General features: G+C 53.1%; 1 protein-coding gene across 7 annotated transcripts in view; it reads right to left on the bottom strand.

The window, feature by feature from the left end:
• PER2 (period circadian regulator 2) overlaps positions 1-15,748 on the bottom strand; it is a 47,785-nt gene extending 32,037 nt beyond the window's left edge. For 3 of the 7 annotated variants that reach the window (XM_023557717.2, XM_064286447.1, XM_064286451.1), the window contains exons 1-4: positions 14,715-14,804; positions 3,990-4,226; positions 2,636-2,698; positions 732-886 (exon numbers count right to left, since the gene is read on the bottom strand). In XM_023557717.2, the coding sequence (XP_023413485.1) occupies positions 732-886; positions 2,636-2,698; positions 3,990-4,207 (436 nt within the window). In that variant the 5' untranslated portion in view covers positions 4,208-4,226; positions 14,715-14,804. Of the gene's footprint in view, positions 1-731; positions 887-2,635; positions 2,699-3,989; positions 4,227-9,996; positions 14,530-14,714; positions 14,805-15,350 lie in introns of those variants that run through there. The other 4 variants (XM_064286448.1, XM_064286449.1, XM_064286450.1 and 1 more) reach the window with 4 other exon arrangements.
• Positions 15,749-16,203: the final 455 nt, after the last annotated feature.

Raw genomic sequence — 16,203 nt, 5'->3', positions numbered from 1 at the left:
CCTGGAACACGGGGATGTGATGACCAGACAAACATACAGAAATCTGGAGATTTTTCCTGAAAAGTCAGACCTTTGACTACAGAATTTTTAAAACGATAAATTATTTTAGATTATCGGCCACTGAGTTCTACCCGGTTTCTCCAACAAGGTTTGCAGCTGGGGTACGGCCCGGCACTTTACAGAGGACCCCTGCGGCAGTCCCTGCCTGACCCCCTTGGCGGCCCCGCCCGGATGGAACTGGCTGTGTAAGAAAACACGAAGCACAAGAAGCCACATTTGAAACAAAGTGTTCACGACAGAATCTGGAGATGGGGGCCATCCCGTCCGTGCACGAGGGCTCTGGGGTGATGAAGCCTGTCTCTGGCATCACCACGGCCCCGTCCTATAGAACAGAGGCACTGCTCAGGGCTGCACTGGCCCTCAGCCCGAGGAGCCCTCGGTGGAGAAGGGCCCAGGCTGCGTCCTGGAGTCCGATCGTAGACCTGCCCAGCATACCCCGTATCCAGGACGGACAGATTTCCCAATACACTCTCGTATCAAGAGAGGGCAGGAAGCCTCATCTCTATTTGTGCCAGCCTTCAGCGTTCTGGAGGTTCTGCAGAGGCCAAAAATAAAACATTCTAAACGGCTATTTCAGGGCTGCGTTTTAGAAAGCCAAGGCCCTCTGAGCCGTGACTCTGGGGATGAAGAACTCGCTTCTGCAGGTCTGGACAACGTGCGCAGCCCCCTACCTTTCACCTGCTTCACGCTCCGCAGGGCGTACTTCAGGGTGGCCAGCGTGTTGGCCCGCCCTTTGGCCTTCTTGTCTGCAGGAAGGTGGACCTTCAGCTCCTTCAGGGTCTTTATCAGCTCTTTATGCATGTTGGCTTTGCCAGACTGCTCACTGCTACGGAATTAAAGACAGAGGCGACCAAATGTTAGCTTCCTGCATGTCCTGTTCTGGGGACACTCGTGCCTCTGACGCAGGCTTTCTGAATCTCGGCACCACTGACATTTGGGGCCTGATCATTCTTTGTGGTGTGCATTGCGGGATATTGTAGCAGCTTCCCTGGCCTCTGCCCACTAGATGCCAGGAGCACCCTCGCCGGTTGTGACAACCAAAACTGTCTCCAGACACTTCCAGATGTCCTCTGGGGGACAAAACTGCCTGGTTAAGAATCAGTGCCCTCATCCAGGACTCTTCGGCTCCAGCTAATGTGGGAGAAGCCCATCTAACAAAGCTCCTTCCTCAGGCGTTAGAGCGGGGCTTGGTCTGGGCGGTCTGCTGGTTGACCGGCTGGTGTGACAGCCAGCCGGCAGCCCGGCAGAGCAGATGGCATTGTCATGAAAAACCCAAACTCCATTTCTAATGCCTCGGCGTCCCTTTTCTTCCAGCCTCTGCTTAAAAATTACTTATTTCAAAACAGCAGGCCTGCTCACCTTCCTAACAAACTCACGCCAGCTGCAAAATCCCAGATGACAGTCCAGAGGCTGTTCCTCCCCTGCGGGCCCTCCCTGTCCCCATCCACACATCACATCTGGAAACCCAGATAAGGACCCCATGCCATTTCTGACAAATTCGTGTCCCCAGACTCCCATTTCCTGCTGCTTGCTGTAAATTAGCCGATAGTCCCTAAGCCATGAAATGAAGGGCTCTCCCCCCTCGGACCCTATTAAAGGCTGAGCCCAGGTCCCCCCACGCTCTCTGATTCTCCCCTTCCTTGCATCCCTGTCAATGCTACATGTGGCCCTCGAGCGTGCTCCCTTCAGGATCTGTCAGTGACAAACTCACTCCCTCATTTTGGTTGTTGAATGTTGAAGTGTGGCTTCGTATCCAAAGAAACCCCCATCCCTGCAGGTGGCCCCCCCCAAGCCGAGCTCCTCCAGGGGCTGTGTTTCCTGCTGCAGTGGGCTCTTGTCTGGTCTTCGTATTTGTCTGATGTTAGTGTACATATTGCTGAGCTGGGAAAGGGCTGAGGCGATAGGGATGGCAGAGGACAGCTACGTCGCTTCCGGCACACAAATGTCAGTGGTGAGCACAGGAAGGCTTCAGGGAGGAGGGGGTTTCTGGGAGGGACACTCATGCTGATGGATATCAGGTGGGAGGAAGACAGGGCAGGTGCTCCGGCTGATGGGGTGGGGGGCGGTAGGCGTCTCTTTGATCAGAGGATGCAGAGAGGGCGGTGGGAAAAGCAGGTCTCTGGGCCCAGGACTGAGAGCTGGATTCTACTCCAGAGGGGACACGAAAACGTGGACGTGAGGACAGAGTGGTCTCAGGTGCTCAGATGGTGAGGAACGTTCCAGATGGATGTGTCCAACACTCAGATAAGGTCTGTTTAGACAGAGATGGGAAGACAGAAGGGGTCCGAACAGCCTGTAGGATCCAGGAACGGGGTGGGCAGAGGACCAGGTCTGCTCCGAAAGGCCAGGGTGTGGCTGTGTTCCCAACAGAGACAGCTGTGCAGACTAACGTTTTAGTACAAGCTTGCAAAAAAAATCACGTCACCCCAAAAAACTAACCTCCAATAGCAAACCTTTTGATTTCTCTAAAGCCTCCAAATTACGGAGCAGTTCCACTCTGAAGCACATGGGGCTGCCATGAGTCACGGCTGACTCACGGCAGTTAACAACAACAACAACAGCTAATTGGCCTTACCTGCAACCGCTTGTAGACGGGTTGTGTTCAGACTTGGCCATCATTAGGCTGAAGGCATTCGGGCTGGAAGAAAGAAGTCAAAGCAAAACTCAGAAGGATATAGACTCCATCCACACTTTCCCCTCTGCCCAGCTACAGACAGCAAGGTAGGTAACACGTCAAGAGAATTAAAACAACAACAACAACAACAACAACAACACAAGGTTAAGACAGAACTGGAGCATAAAACGCGGATACGAGTATTCCTGCTTTTCCAAAGTTCGCTTTACACCACTTGGCTTTTACACGAGACCTACCTCAGTACCTGTATTCTCTGACCGAAGGAAACTCAAAGAGGATTTTCGCTTTTACGAACAAAGGTGAAAAGCACAAATAGTGTCCAGCATTTGTTTTGCAGCGAGTGGTTGAAGAGGCAACGGGCACCCTGGGCAGCAAGAGCGGCGCCCCCCAGCCCCTTCCCCGGGAGCTACACTCAGCACCTCAACGTGAAGCCACCACAGCTCTGAGCTGTGTCTGTGAGCGTCTGTGCTTTCTATCGATTTACCCTGTGCATCCATTAGCAAGATGTGTCCTAAGGTATCAGAGAAGCCTAAGAGAGCGCGTGAGGGTTTTATGTGCTATTTGATATGATTTGGTAGGTTATTTTTGGGATCTGGAAACACTCAAAAATTTTTCCCATTTTAATTAACAGTAACTGCTTCTTCGCTTTACACCACCTTGGCTTATGAAAGGTTTCATAGGAATGCTCTCCATTCGGATAGCGGGATAAACCTGCACCAGAAAGACAAAGCACAGGGAGATGGAAACTCAAGGCTGAAAGGGCAAGTTCACCTTCTCTAGGCCACCCGGTGTGGGTGTAAGTAGCTGTCAGCTGGGTCACCTACACACCCCCCCGCCCCCCAGCAAGATCCCTTTATGTTCACTAAGCGTCTTCTGTTGGCAATCAGGTATTCAAAATCAAGAGAGGAACACTGCTGAAGAACAAATCGGTTGCTGGGGAGTAGATTCCGACTCACGGCAACCCCACGTGTACCAGGGTAGAGCTGTGTTCCACAAGGTTTTTAATGGCTGAATTTTCTGAAGTAGATTGCCAGGTCTTTCTTCTGAGATGCCTCTGGGTGAACTCAAACCACTAACCCTTCGGTTAGCAGCTGAGCATGTTAACCGTTTGTATCACCCAGGGACTTCTCAGGAAGGACAGACCCTAGTAGATTAGCTATTTGGTTAATAAGATGTTCAAAAATCCCAAAAGACTTGGGAATCATGATTTAAAGATTAGAAGAGCAACAACATTACAATGGAGATGAAACCTCAGCACCCTGCCCGGCCCCGAGCAGCCAGCGTTGGCACCTACCCCTGGTGGGCGTCCGGTGGCCCCACCAGCATCCCCAGTCCCTTGCTGTCGTGACAGTCACTGCCCTGCCCTGGGGAGCAGTGCTCATTGGATTCATTTCCGCTGCAGCCACTGCTCATCTCCATGTCTTCCTGGAGTGGGGCTTGGCTGGGCTCGGGTTCCAGCATGCCCTTGGAGGGGTCACTGGGGCTGGGAGGAAAGTCAGCGTACCCATTCATGCTGGGCTTCTGGATTCAGCTGGTCAACGAGAGAAAGATTTCAAGTGTGAAAAAGGAGCACACACAGGTCATCACTGGAGTGTCAAGGGGATACCCCATAAACATTCCTACACATTTTACCCCCACCTGTCGGTCAACCTGTGGCACTGTGGTGGCTTGCACATGGCTATGATGCTGGAAGCTATGCCACCGATATTTCAAATACCACCGGTATTTCACATACCAGCAGGGTCACCCATGGTGGACAGTTTTCAGCAGAGCTTCCAGACTAATACAGACTAAGAAGAAAGGCCTGGCCATCTAATTTCAAAAAATTAGCCAATGAAAACCCATGGATCACAACGGCCACCTCTTATTGTGTCAACGTGGGGGCCAACCCAGCAGGAAACCAATCCCAGCGACTGGGCCCAGGCGACTGGGCACTGAACTCAAGCATAACCCTGCACCCCCACCTCCCTAGTTGTAGCTCCTTGTATGGTAGGACAACTCCAGTAGCCTCCTGGTGAGAAAAACCGGGCCCAGAGAGACTCTACCACGGTGTTTTTGGAATACAGCAGGTCTGACTAAACCTTGCCTTGTTCACGAATCAATAAACCAGCGTGTGGCTTCAGAAAAGGTGTGCACCAGAGACAGGATGCGCACCACCCACAACACACTCAGGGCAGCATCCACTTTGTGCCACAGATGGGAACTCCAGGAGAGGTGGACTCAATCAGGTAGGCAATGGAAGAGGAGAAAGAGGCCATACGGGGCGGGAAACCAGAAGACAAAGCTCAGAGTCGACAAAGACGGAATTGTGGCGGTAACACGCAGGACGGCGGGAGGAACTTTTTAAAATGCAAAGGGGGTGTTCATCAACAGATGAACACATACACAAAGTGTGGTCCATACACACAACTCAATACCACTCAGTCATAAAGAGAAATGAAATCCTGACACACGGCACAATGTGGACAAACCCTGAAAACATAACCTGAGCGAAATAGGTCAGTCGCAAAAGGACAAATACTGTGTGGTCTTGCTTACGTGAAATAAGCAAATATACAGAGAGGGTGAGAGGGAGGGGGCAGGGGAAGTTTTTGCTTAGGGAGCATTGAGCTGATGTTAATTGTGGTGGGATGATTGGGAAAAGGGCAGCGAGAATGATTGCACAACTTGAAGAAGGTAATCAACGCCACTGAACTGTACATGTAGAAATGGTTGAGATGGTGTATGTTTTGTTGTGTATATGCTCACCAGAATAAAAAAAAAATTAAACCAAAATGCAGAGGGAAAAGACAAATACTAAATCCAGGGAGAGGAGAGAGATGGAGGAAAGACTACATTTTTACCTGAGGATAATGCCCTTCCGAAGAAGACGCCAGAAAAAGGAAACAGAAACCATAACCAAAGGTGCACGTGGAGAAAACCATCCGGAGCTGAAGGCAGATTCGAGTCTGCCCATCAAGGGACATCCTGAGTGCCAGGCGAAATTGTGTCCGAAGAGGCCGACACCCAGCTACATCTCCAGGAAAAACTGTGTTTCCAAGGATAAAGAAGTCCTACTGGTGTCCATACAGGCTGAACAGACATTCAGGAAAACAGCAACAAAGAGGAAACACTAACATGAGCAAAAGCCAGCCTGGTCTGGACATCTCTCCTCAAATATTCAGTTTTCAGAAGGTAATGTCGACGCATAGTCCTGAGAGGCAAAGTCTACAGTCAAAGCGGGAGGGAATCTCAATTAGAAGATGCTCGGTCAGTACGGGTTTTGCCAGCTGGAGTTCATCAATACCCCCGAATCACATAGGGCCAGCATCGTTCCAATTACAGTGAGGAGCGAAAGCAAGAGAGCCTACCACTTCTGTTCTCACCTTTTACGGGAAGTTCTAGTTAATTCAACAAAGTTACCCAGAAGAGAAAACCAAATGCAAAGAGAAAAAGACGAACTGCAAAGAGTACCAAGGGGCCGCTCTAGAACGAGGGCTACGGAGATCTGTGAACTTACAGGAAGATGCTCAATCTTGTTAGTCATCAGGAAAATGCAGTGATGTTGAGCCCTCAGGTCATCAGAAATTAACAGATGGATCACATCCAGTATTGGTAAGGGGGGGGCGGCCTCTCGTGCACTCTGGTGTGATAACGAAGTCTTTCTCACAGGAAATTTGGGAGTGCCTGCAGGGTACAGGAGCCCTGGTGGCGCGGTGGTTAACAGCTCGGCTGCGAACCAAAAGGTTGGCAGTTCAAATCCACCAGGTGCTCCTTGGAAACTCTATCGGGCAGTTCTACTTTTTCCTATAGATAGGGCCGCTACGAGTCAGAATTGACTTCATGGTAATGGGTTTGGTTTCAAGTTTTACATGGTACAAATGGTTAAGCGCTAGACTACTCGCCAAAAGGCTGGAGGTTGGAACCTCCCCAGAGGCACCTCGGAAGACAGGCCTGGCGATCTGTTTCAGAAAGGTCATAGCCCTGAAAAGCCTACGGAGCAGAGTTCTGCTCTGACACACATCGGGGTTGCCATGAGTCAGAATCGACTCCACAACAACGGTTTGGTTCTCTGACTAGCAACCCTGACAACGTGCATGCTCTGCCATGCCTGGGAACTTATGCCACGGAAATGCTCACACGTGTGCGCAAAGACGTGTGTGCGAGCTGTGTGGAATAATGAGAAGCCAGGGAGAACCACCAACAGGAAGGCTCCCTTCCTCCCTTCCCTCCTTTTTAAAAAAATATTATTATGTTTTAGGTGACTGTTTACAGAGCAAATCAGTTTCCCATTCAACAGAGTGCACACCAAGCGTTCTGACATCAGTTACGGTCCCCACGCCGTGTCAACACTTGCCTCATTTCTGCCCTGGGTTCCCCGTTTCCTTTTGTCTGGTTTTCCTACTCTTTCCTGCCTTCTCATCTTTACTTTTGGGTAAATATTGCCCTTTGGGTCTTGTATAATTGTTTATTCTACAGAGCATGATCTTTTCAGGCGTCACTGTTTATTTTATCAGCCTGTCTATTGCTTGGCTGGAAGGTGCTTTCTCGGAATGGCTGCAGTTACCCTTCAGAGGGGTGTCTTAGGGCCACAGTCTTGGGGGTTCCTCCCATCTCTAGCAGGCCAATAAGTTGCTCTTTCTTTACGGTTCTGATTTTTTGTTGTACATCTTTCTCCTGCTCTGTCTGGGACCTCTCCTTCCCTTTTCACAGCCTTTCTGATGAGACCCCAAGGGGCTGAGCGGCCAGCTGGGTGTCTCTTTGACGCAGGGGCCATCACTAGTACATCATCCTGTGTGTGCTTCCCAGCCCTCTCTTCCACACGTCCTTTCCCTCACTCTGTTACCCTGGGCTTGCACCTCCAATCTGTAAAAACAAACCCACTGCCATCGAGTCATTTCTGACTCCTAGTGACGCTATAGGACAGAGTAGAACTGCCCTGTAGGGTTTCCAAGGAGTGGCTAGTGGATTTGAACTGCCAACCTTTTGGTTAGCAGCCGAGCTCTTAACCGCTGAGCCCCCAGGGTTTGCACCTAAGCACTAGCGTATTAGCCCCATGTCATGCACTGAATTGTGTCCCCCCAAAATATCTGTCACCTTGGCCAGGTCATGATTCCCTTATATAATTCTACGATTGTCTACCATTTTATCATCTGAGGTGATTTCCCTGTGTTGTAAACCTTATTGCTACGATGTAATAAAACGGATTATCAGTAGTTAACATTGATGAGGTCTACATTTAGTGTCTTAAGCCAATCTCTTCTGAGATATAAAAGAGAGAAGCGAGCAGAGAGACGGGGGACCTCATACCACCAAGAAAGCAGCGTCAGGAGCAAAGTGTGTCCTTTGGACCTGAGGTTCCTGAGCTGAGATGCTCCCAGACCAAGAGAAGACTGATGCATTACAAGAACCTTCCTGCAGAGCCAACAGGGAGAGAAAGCCTTTCCCTGGAGCCAGTGCGCTGAACTTGCACTTTTAGCCTACTGGACTGTGAGAGAATAAACTTCTCTTTGCTAAAGCCATCCACTGTGGTACTTCTGTTATAACAGCACTAGATGGCTAAGACACCCCACCTCAGAGTCTACTTTCAAGAGAACGCAGACTAAGATCTGAAGAGAGTGGGAGAGTGAACCAGGTGGATACTGGAGGACTCATGTTCTTGGCAGAGGGAAGAGCTTGTGCAAAGGCCCTGAGGCAGGTGAGTATACCCAATCTGTTTGGGGAGAACAGTCCGGGCTAGAGCAGAGGACAGGAGGATGATCAGAGAGGTGGTGGGTCAGACCACGCTGCACCTTAAGGACACAGTCAGGACCCTGGCTTCTATTCTGAGTGAGATGGGAACTGCTGGAGAGTTTTATGCAAGACCTGACTTCCACTTTAAAGGGACTACAGGGTAGGGGCAAGGTTGAAGCAAGGAGGACTCTTAGGGACTCTTCCTGTGGTTCAGGAGAGCTGCCAAGGGGCTGCCCAGGGTGTTGTGGGCATTGTCACTCCTGTCCCCCCAGCACCCTGGTTCTACCCGTCTCATCCCCACTGTTCTCCCCCCAGACAAGCAGCTGGTCCTGCCTGCTTTGAGTAAACTGTTACAGTGACTGAAGCCGCAGAGGGGTTAAGCAAACAGCCCCTGGGGGGCCAGGGTTTCCACTGGGTTCCACCACTTCCTGGCTGTGTGGCCTTGGACAAGCTCCCTAACCCCTGTGTGCACGGGCTTACTCATCTTTAAGATGGGGTAACAGCAGTATCTGCCTGCCGGTATGTAGAAAGTGCCCACACACAGGAGAGTTGATGATCACTGCTAATGGCTACAGGGTACCATGGCGAGCAGCAAAGGCAATGGAAACAGAGAGGCTTCACGGCCACGGAGGCTTGCACTTGAAGGACGAAGGGCGAGGCACACACTCTCTCCCATGAAGCAGAGGCAGGCTTGGGGAAGCAGGCACCGCACCTGGACCTGGCCTCTTTCCTGGACCATCCGCCCTGAGGGCTTCTCACTACCACCCAGCTCCTGGTGCCCCCACGGCTCCAGCCCCTGGAACCTGTCTGAACATGACACATTGGTGCCATAGGACCACCTCGAGTAGAAGATAAACCTTTTTCCCAAGAGGGTCAGGCAAGCGTGGCAGCAATGTGAAACCGCAAACTAAACCAAACCCATCTGAAACCTCGTGATTCCAGAAAATGTGCCGCTCAGCACCAATGACTCAAATGGACCAATCTCGTTGTGCCAAGCTGGCAAAACCGAGGACCCACGGAGGTGACTGCCTACTGTCTTTTGTAGATGTTAGGGCACCCCCTGCAGGCCAGAATGGCCATCGGGGTGCAGTCCTGGAAAGGTGTACTTCCATGGAGGGGTGCTCCTGAGCCGGAGGGCAAGGGGGGAAAGGGCAGCCTGCTGAAAGGGGCAGTCTCCAGGTGAGAGCCCACCTACCCTCCAGGCCCCTCTGCTGCCCCTTGCAGGCATTCCTTCATAGTTTGGGGGATGGCCCAGCCAAGGTAAGGCATTAAGGGCTCAGAGCCCTAGCTCTGGTCTCGGGGCCACACCTTGGGTAGCGAGGGTGCCTTAAATGGACAGAGGGACATTTAGAAAGGGGAGCTGGATGAGGTCACAGAGTCTGGGATCGGCTTCACAGTACCACGGGAGGGGAGGACGTGGGGGGCCTGGAGGGGAGAGGCAGAGAGCTGGAAATACACCACCCGCTCTACGTAACCCTATGTTAAAAACTCGTTGCCTTTGAGCTGATTCTGACTCATGACCCTACAGGACACAGTAGAACTGCCCCATAAGGTTTCCAAGGGGTGGCTGGTAGATTTGAAATGCTGACCTTTTGGTTAGCAGTTGTAGCTCTTAACCATTGCGCTACCAGGACTCCTTGCTCTGTTAGTGCTTTCCAAATAAATAGGAAAAAATAAACACACACGTACACCTATAGAAACAAAAAGAGCCTGGGCCTCGGTCCCCAAACGCCACCAGGGATGGTAAAGTCTTCTTGCATTCAATCCCCTCGAGCCAAAGGGGCAAATAAGCTTCCTGTGGGACACAGAAATCAGGGCACAGTTTAGTTGCCAACCGTGATCATTACTTTTTAAAAACCAAAGTATAACAGACGTTCCGGAAAGCCTGTTCACTGTTCACAAACAGAACATGGCCGCGTAACAGCCCCCAGACCCAGAGGCCGAGCCCTCGGCGACCCTCCCAGCCACGCCACCCCACCCCACCCCAGGGCACCCCAGCCTGACTTCTCCCAGTGTGTTCCTGTCTGCCTGCTCCCCATCTTTACATAACAGGGATCACACTGCCGTACTCTGTCTGCAAGCCCGGTGGTGTTTACAGAACAAGCTTGCTACTTCCTGGTCGCAGCCAATTCCCCTGAGGCCAGCCTGCGTAATCCAGAGAAAATGTTTGTTCTGCTGAATAAACACGCGCTCTCCATGGCAACGGTTTGGTAAAAGACTAAAAGGCGACTGCGCCTTCCAAATATGGAAGGGAGAAGCTGGGGCAGACGCGGCGTCTGGCCACATTGAGAACCCTTTAAATACTCTCAGCCTCCTTTATGAAAGCCTTAAACGTGTGGAAGGACAGTATTTTAAAACAGCAAAAATGCAAAAAACGTCAGCTTCCTAGCGTGAATCTTGAAGAGTGGGTGACTCTGAATATCTGTGATTTCTAGGAAGTTCTGGGGTCCCTCTGCTCCTTAAATACCCAAGCTTTTCTTACGTAAAACTCTTAAAGAACATATTCCGATTTCTCTGTGACCCCAGGAAGGGTATTCAGGAGCCCTGCGAGACTTTCAGTGGTCGATGGGCTGGGGACCACAGTCTGGCAGTCCCTGTGTCACCTTTGAAATTGCCATCCTGTTTGATTGTGGCCTTGACCCTGTCCCCCAGTAACCACCCCAATGTGACTGCCTGCCAGCACACACTGCTTGAGTGCTGCCTCTGCTCTGCTCTAGACTTGGAAACAAAGCAAGAAACTTGCTAAAAACGTGTATAAAACGAGCAGACCGTTGAACCCAACATGCCCAGGCTTGGCAGGGGGGCGGGTGACCCATCAGAGGTCCTTGTTTGTGCTTCCTGGTTCTCCCTGGGGTCCGAGGTGGGCCAGCTTCTGCAGGGCAGGGGTGCAGGGCATCTGTGTGGTTCTGTGCTTCTAGTTAGTTTTGTCCAACAGCGTTGTTTTCAAAAGCTGAAGGCAGCATCACACGCGTCATTCTTTCTCTGGACTAAACACTGCCGGTCTTGCCAGTGCTCAGCGATGCCACAGAGCCGTGTGGTTTGCAGGAAGCCAGGGGGAAGTTACATCACCGTTACCAAATTTTTATTTTTGAAAAAATTTTTTTGATGACATGGGTTTTCAGTATTGGAATGCGTGCTTACTAATTGAGCGTCTTTAAATATTTGGTCGGTAATATGGACTTTGAGAAATACAATCCGATAATACAAGCCACCAATAAGACGAATGGCACTCTGGCGCCACCGATCCGTGGTATGACAATACACCAAAAACAAAATACCAAACTCCTTGCTTTCGAGTTGATTTGGACTTATAGTGACCGTATAGGACAGAGCAGAACTGCCCCATAAGGTTTCCAAGGAGCAGCTGATAGATTCAAACTGCTGACCTTTTGGTTAGCAGCCAAGCTCTTAACCACTGCGCCACCAAGGCTCCTTGACAACATACCAATAAGAACTAAACAGGGAATTTACTGAGGGCACCTTTCCATTAGGTTACATGGGGAACCTCTGGTTTTCCAAAGATGACCCAGAAAAACCAAAACAAACCCATTCGGGCTCCCTAACTATCACACGGGAAAGCCATAATTATGCTTGCAAGTCTTATCTCACAGAAATAAAGGGGGAAAAAAGGCAACAGTTTATAGAACTAACACATCCATGAAGCGTCACCTAATAGAATGTTCAACCTGCACAACAATGAGGCTCCAACTTGGGTCCGCTGAGCTTCGTGTATTTCAAAAGGGACCCACATTGACACTAAATGGGTTAGAAGCAGACTAACCTACTACCTACGAGATCCAGGGGCATAAAAAGTGGTTGGCATACCATTAACCCAATAGCAGCTAGAGAGTTAAAGACAGATGCGTGCCTCCCACAACTGTCCCAAACATGTGCATTAAAAACAGTGCACGCGAGGGGCACCCTCCTATTTGAGACACGCCTCCCAAGCCACACACAGGCATAAGCACGTCAGAAACCACTCCCTCCGGCATCCAAAACCCAAACCCACTGCCCTCGAGTTGATTCCGATTCCGACTCATAGCGACCCTGTAGGACAGACTAGAGCTGCCCCATAGGGTTTCTGAGGCTGTAATCTTTATGGAAGCAGACTGCCACATCTTTTTCTCTTTGAGCAGGTGGTTGGTTCCAATCGCCAACCTTTCAGTTGGCTGCCGAGCTCTTTAACCACTGCACCACCAGGGCTCCTTCCCTCCTGCATAAAAAAAAAAAAAGCTCCTTCCCTCCTGCATAGTGCCCGGGAAAACCTTCAGTAACAGGAACAGGGATCCCAGCACCTGGGAGCTGAAACGCACCTTGGAGAGCACTTATTCCAGGAATATACACAGACAGGTAGCTGAGACCTAGAGGTGGGGGGCAGGAGCAGGGAGGTGGGGGTGGGGTGGATTCGCCAAGCACTGCCACCTGGGTAGTGGCCAGGCTCCCACCTCCTGCCAATGGCTCCAACCCCCTCATCTCCCAGAGCCCTGACTTTGCTCTTTACTGGTGAATCACAGGAGATTACAGTGGTGGGTGACTTCCAAGCTGGCAGAACACCCACGGCACCCATCCTTCAGTGGCAGTTCACACAGCTTCTACTTAAAAAAAAAAAAAAGGACTCCTCTCCTCTTTTCACAAATACACCTTACCTAAGCGACTAGACTTGGATTTAAAACTCAGTTTCTAATTGCAGCCTTCATCCTATTTCCCTTCGCAGGCAAACCCAGTCCTGGACCAGAAAGCCCAGGTGCGGTGGGGCAGGGCATCTCCCCCTAGGAACCGGGAGGTAGGGTGGGGAAGAGAAGTGTTCACAGACAGAGCTCTGCCACGGTGCTAGGGTCTGAACACTTGGGGGACCTAAGGCCCTTCCTTCCAAACCCTGGCCCAGTTTCAGGTGTTCAGACTCAGCCTGACCCAGATCAAGACCCTTAGGAGTGATGGAAAGACCTGGAGACATTGCCCTGGCACCCTCCCCCCACCGCCCCCCACGACGGTGTGTTTCCAGCACATGTCTGGCTCTCGGTTTCCTCATCTGTGAAGCCCTGGATGATTCCCAGGTACCTTCTGGCTCTGCCACTCTGTGCGTATGAATCAGCTTTCCAAGCTGGTTCCCTCTGTGTCGTTACAGAAACCCTGGCAATCAAGTTGTTATCCTTTGCTCTGCCTTCCTGGAGGGAAGGAGACTGCCGCCCACCCCTGTCTGGGCCCTGGGGCTTGGCAGCCAAGGGGCATCCCAGCACATGGTGTGACTGCCCCACCACAAAGTAGAGACCAGCCTGGGCAGCCCCCCTTCTACCTGCCCTGGGGAAAAGAAATTGACCTGGGGGACCAGGGTTGGCAAAGGGGCTGAGCATCATCGAGACTCCCCGCTGTCAGGGTTCCTAGGCCTGGCCTGGCACAGGGATTTTCCAGCTGGAAGACCAGTGGCCTTGCTACAGTGGGTGATTGGCCATTGTCCCCATCGGTGGCCTGAGACTTGTCTGGCCTCAGAGGGGGAAGCTGGCTTCCAAAACGGCTCTCCATGTGCCCAGTGACAGCAGCGGCCCTTGGTGTGGCCTTGGCCTTCCAGGTCCTCTCCCCACTGAAGGCCCAGGGGTTTTCATGAAAGAAATGCCACCTAACCTCTTTGAAGCTCAGTTTCTTGACCTGTAAAATGGGGACAAGAGTACCCACCGCGCAGAGTCTCCGCAAGGTTTGCCTTAGCAAATACACAGCGCCGGCACACGCTCAGTCCTGATATCCGTTAGTATCAGAATAGACTGAATTTCCTCTGCACACTCCCCACCCCAGCGCCGTCTTCACCGTTTGCAAGCTCGGAGCATTCAAATTTCCCAGAACACTAGGGGTTCGCGTGCCCGTGGCGGGGGGCTGAGGAAGGCAGCCGGGCGCCGCCGCCCGCTTGGATCCCAGACCCTCTCGACCGCAGACCCCAGACTCGCGCTTGGACCCCAGCCCCGACCAAGCGCCAATTCTAGACCCGGGACGCGGACCCCAGCGCCACCCGAGCGCCGACCCCGGGCCCGGGCAGCGGACACCAGACTCAGAGCGCAGACTCCAGACCCACCCGAGCTCCTACCCCAGATCCGCCTGAGCGCCCACCCCAGACCCGGGGGGCTGACCCCAGACCCTCCCAAGCGCCGATCCCAGAGCCGGTGGGCCCACCCCAGACCCTCCCGAGCGCCGACCCCAGACCCCCCCGAGCGCCGACCCCAGACCCACCCGCGCCCGGCAGGCAGTTACGTAAGCGCGAGCCCGGCTGCCGAGAGCGCCCGCCACCTGCCGGCGCCGCCGCACCCCCGGCCGCACTCACCGAGGCGCCCCGCGTCCCCGTCCCGCCGCCGTCCGTCCGTCCGTCCGTCCGCCCGGCAGCTTCTCCGCAGCCCCCGCCTGGGCTCACCGGCCGCCGCTGTCACATAGTGGAAAACGTGACCGCGCGCGCCGGCCCGCCCCCGCGCCTGCCATTGGCCACGACGCCGCCTCATCTGCATACCCGAGGGGGCCGGGCCGGCGAGCAGCGCGCGCCCATTGGCTGCGGCGCCTGCCGCTCTCTTTACATAAGACGCACATGGAACTCCATGTTCCCCGCGTCGGTTCTCAATGAGGACGCGGCGCGCACGGGCCCCCCTCTGCGCCCTCCCCAGTGGTCCCTTCCACTTCCGCCTTTCCATTCAGGACGCCGCGCGCCGGGCGGCCGGGGAGCGCGGAGTGGCGCGTACCACTGCGGGGCGGGGGCGCCGGGCCGCCGCTCCGGGTCCGGGGCGACGAGCGCAGCGCTGGCGGCTGGGGCGCGCCTCTGCCGGGAGACGGGGCGCCGCCGAAGCCCAGGCCCGGGGAGGCCGCCACCTGGGGGGCCGGCCAGAGGCGCGGCCCGGCGGCCAAAGCCTCCCTGCGGAAATCGCTCGGTCACCCCTCCCGTTCATTCAGCCGGTGCCACCCGTGGACTCACTCCCATTCAGACGCGCGTGCCCATTTAGTCGCTGGTTCCCATTCAGCCTTCCGCTCCCTCGCTCCCTGCGTCGCTGATCCTGCCCAGGCTGCCCAGGCGGAGGGAGGCTCTCGGGTTGCAGGCCGCCCACTACCGAGGTGCAGGTGCTCGACACTTGTCCCAGATCCCCAGGATGGTCCGCTTTCAGACGCCTTTTTTGCTTTCGAGACCATGTGTCACAATTTTTGGCTCAGGAAATACGATCATTGTTACCACGGGGAGGTATAAATTAATCAATGAATGATGTCACTGTTCCAACCACATCATTAGGGAGGCAAGACCCACCCACTGTGAAAAGGGAAACTCAAATGCTAAACTGGGTGACGTAGGTTATAAATCACAGGGCCGGAGCTCCCCGCAGAGGCTCCACGACGGAAGCAGCACCCAAGTGTGAGTAGGACCGGGGAGATGTTTGCAAAAGGGGGGCCTTCCTGAAAGGCGAGTTCCAGAGACACCGGAGCCACGGGTGGGGTCATTCCGGGAGGCGGCTCTGGACCCTGAGCACCTTTGCTGAGACCATTTTCTCTTTTGGTAAAGTTGTTTGGGGCCTCTTAAGGCCCCAACCCTGTCTGAAGTGTCCGTGGAGAGAGCAGACCCGCTCAGATGCAGTTATCGTTGTTTAGAGGTGCCATCCAAGTTGATTCCAGCTCATAGTGACCCCTTGCACAACAGAATTAAACATCTCCTGGTCTTGCACCATCCTCACAATCACTGTTATGCTTGATCCCATTGTTGTAGCCACTGTGTCGATCCAGCTCGTTGAGGGTCTTCCTCTTTTTCATGACCCTCTACTCTACCAAGCATGATGTCCTTC

Source organism: Loxodonta africana, chromosome 6, assembly GCF_030014295.1.
Source record: "Loxodonta africana isolate mLoxAfr1 chromosome 6, mLoxAfr1.hap2, whole genome shotgun sequence".
In the NCBI taxonomy this organism is placed as follows: Eukaryota; Metazoa; Chordata; class Mammalia; order Proboscidea; family Elephantidae; genus Loxodonta; species Loxodonta africana.
The sequence above is the reverse complement of the archived record's forward strand: the minus strand, read 5'-3'. Positions and strand labels throughout refer to the sequence as shown.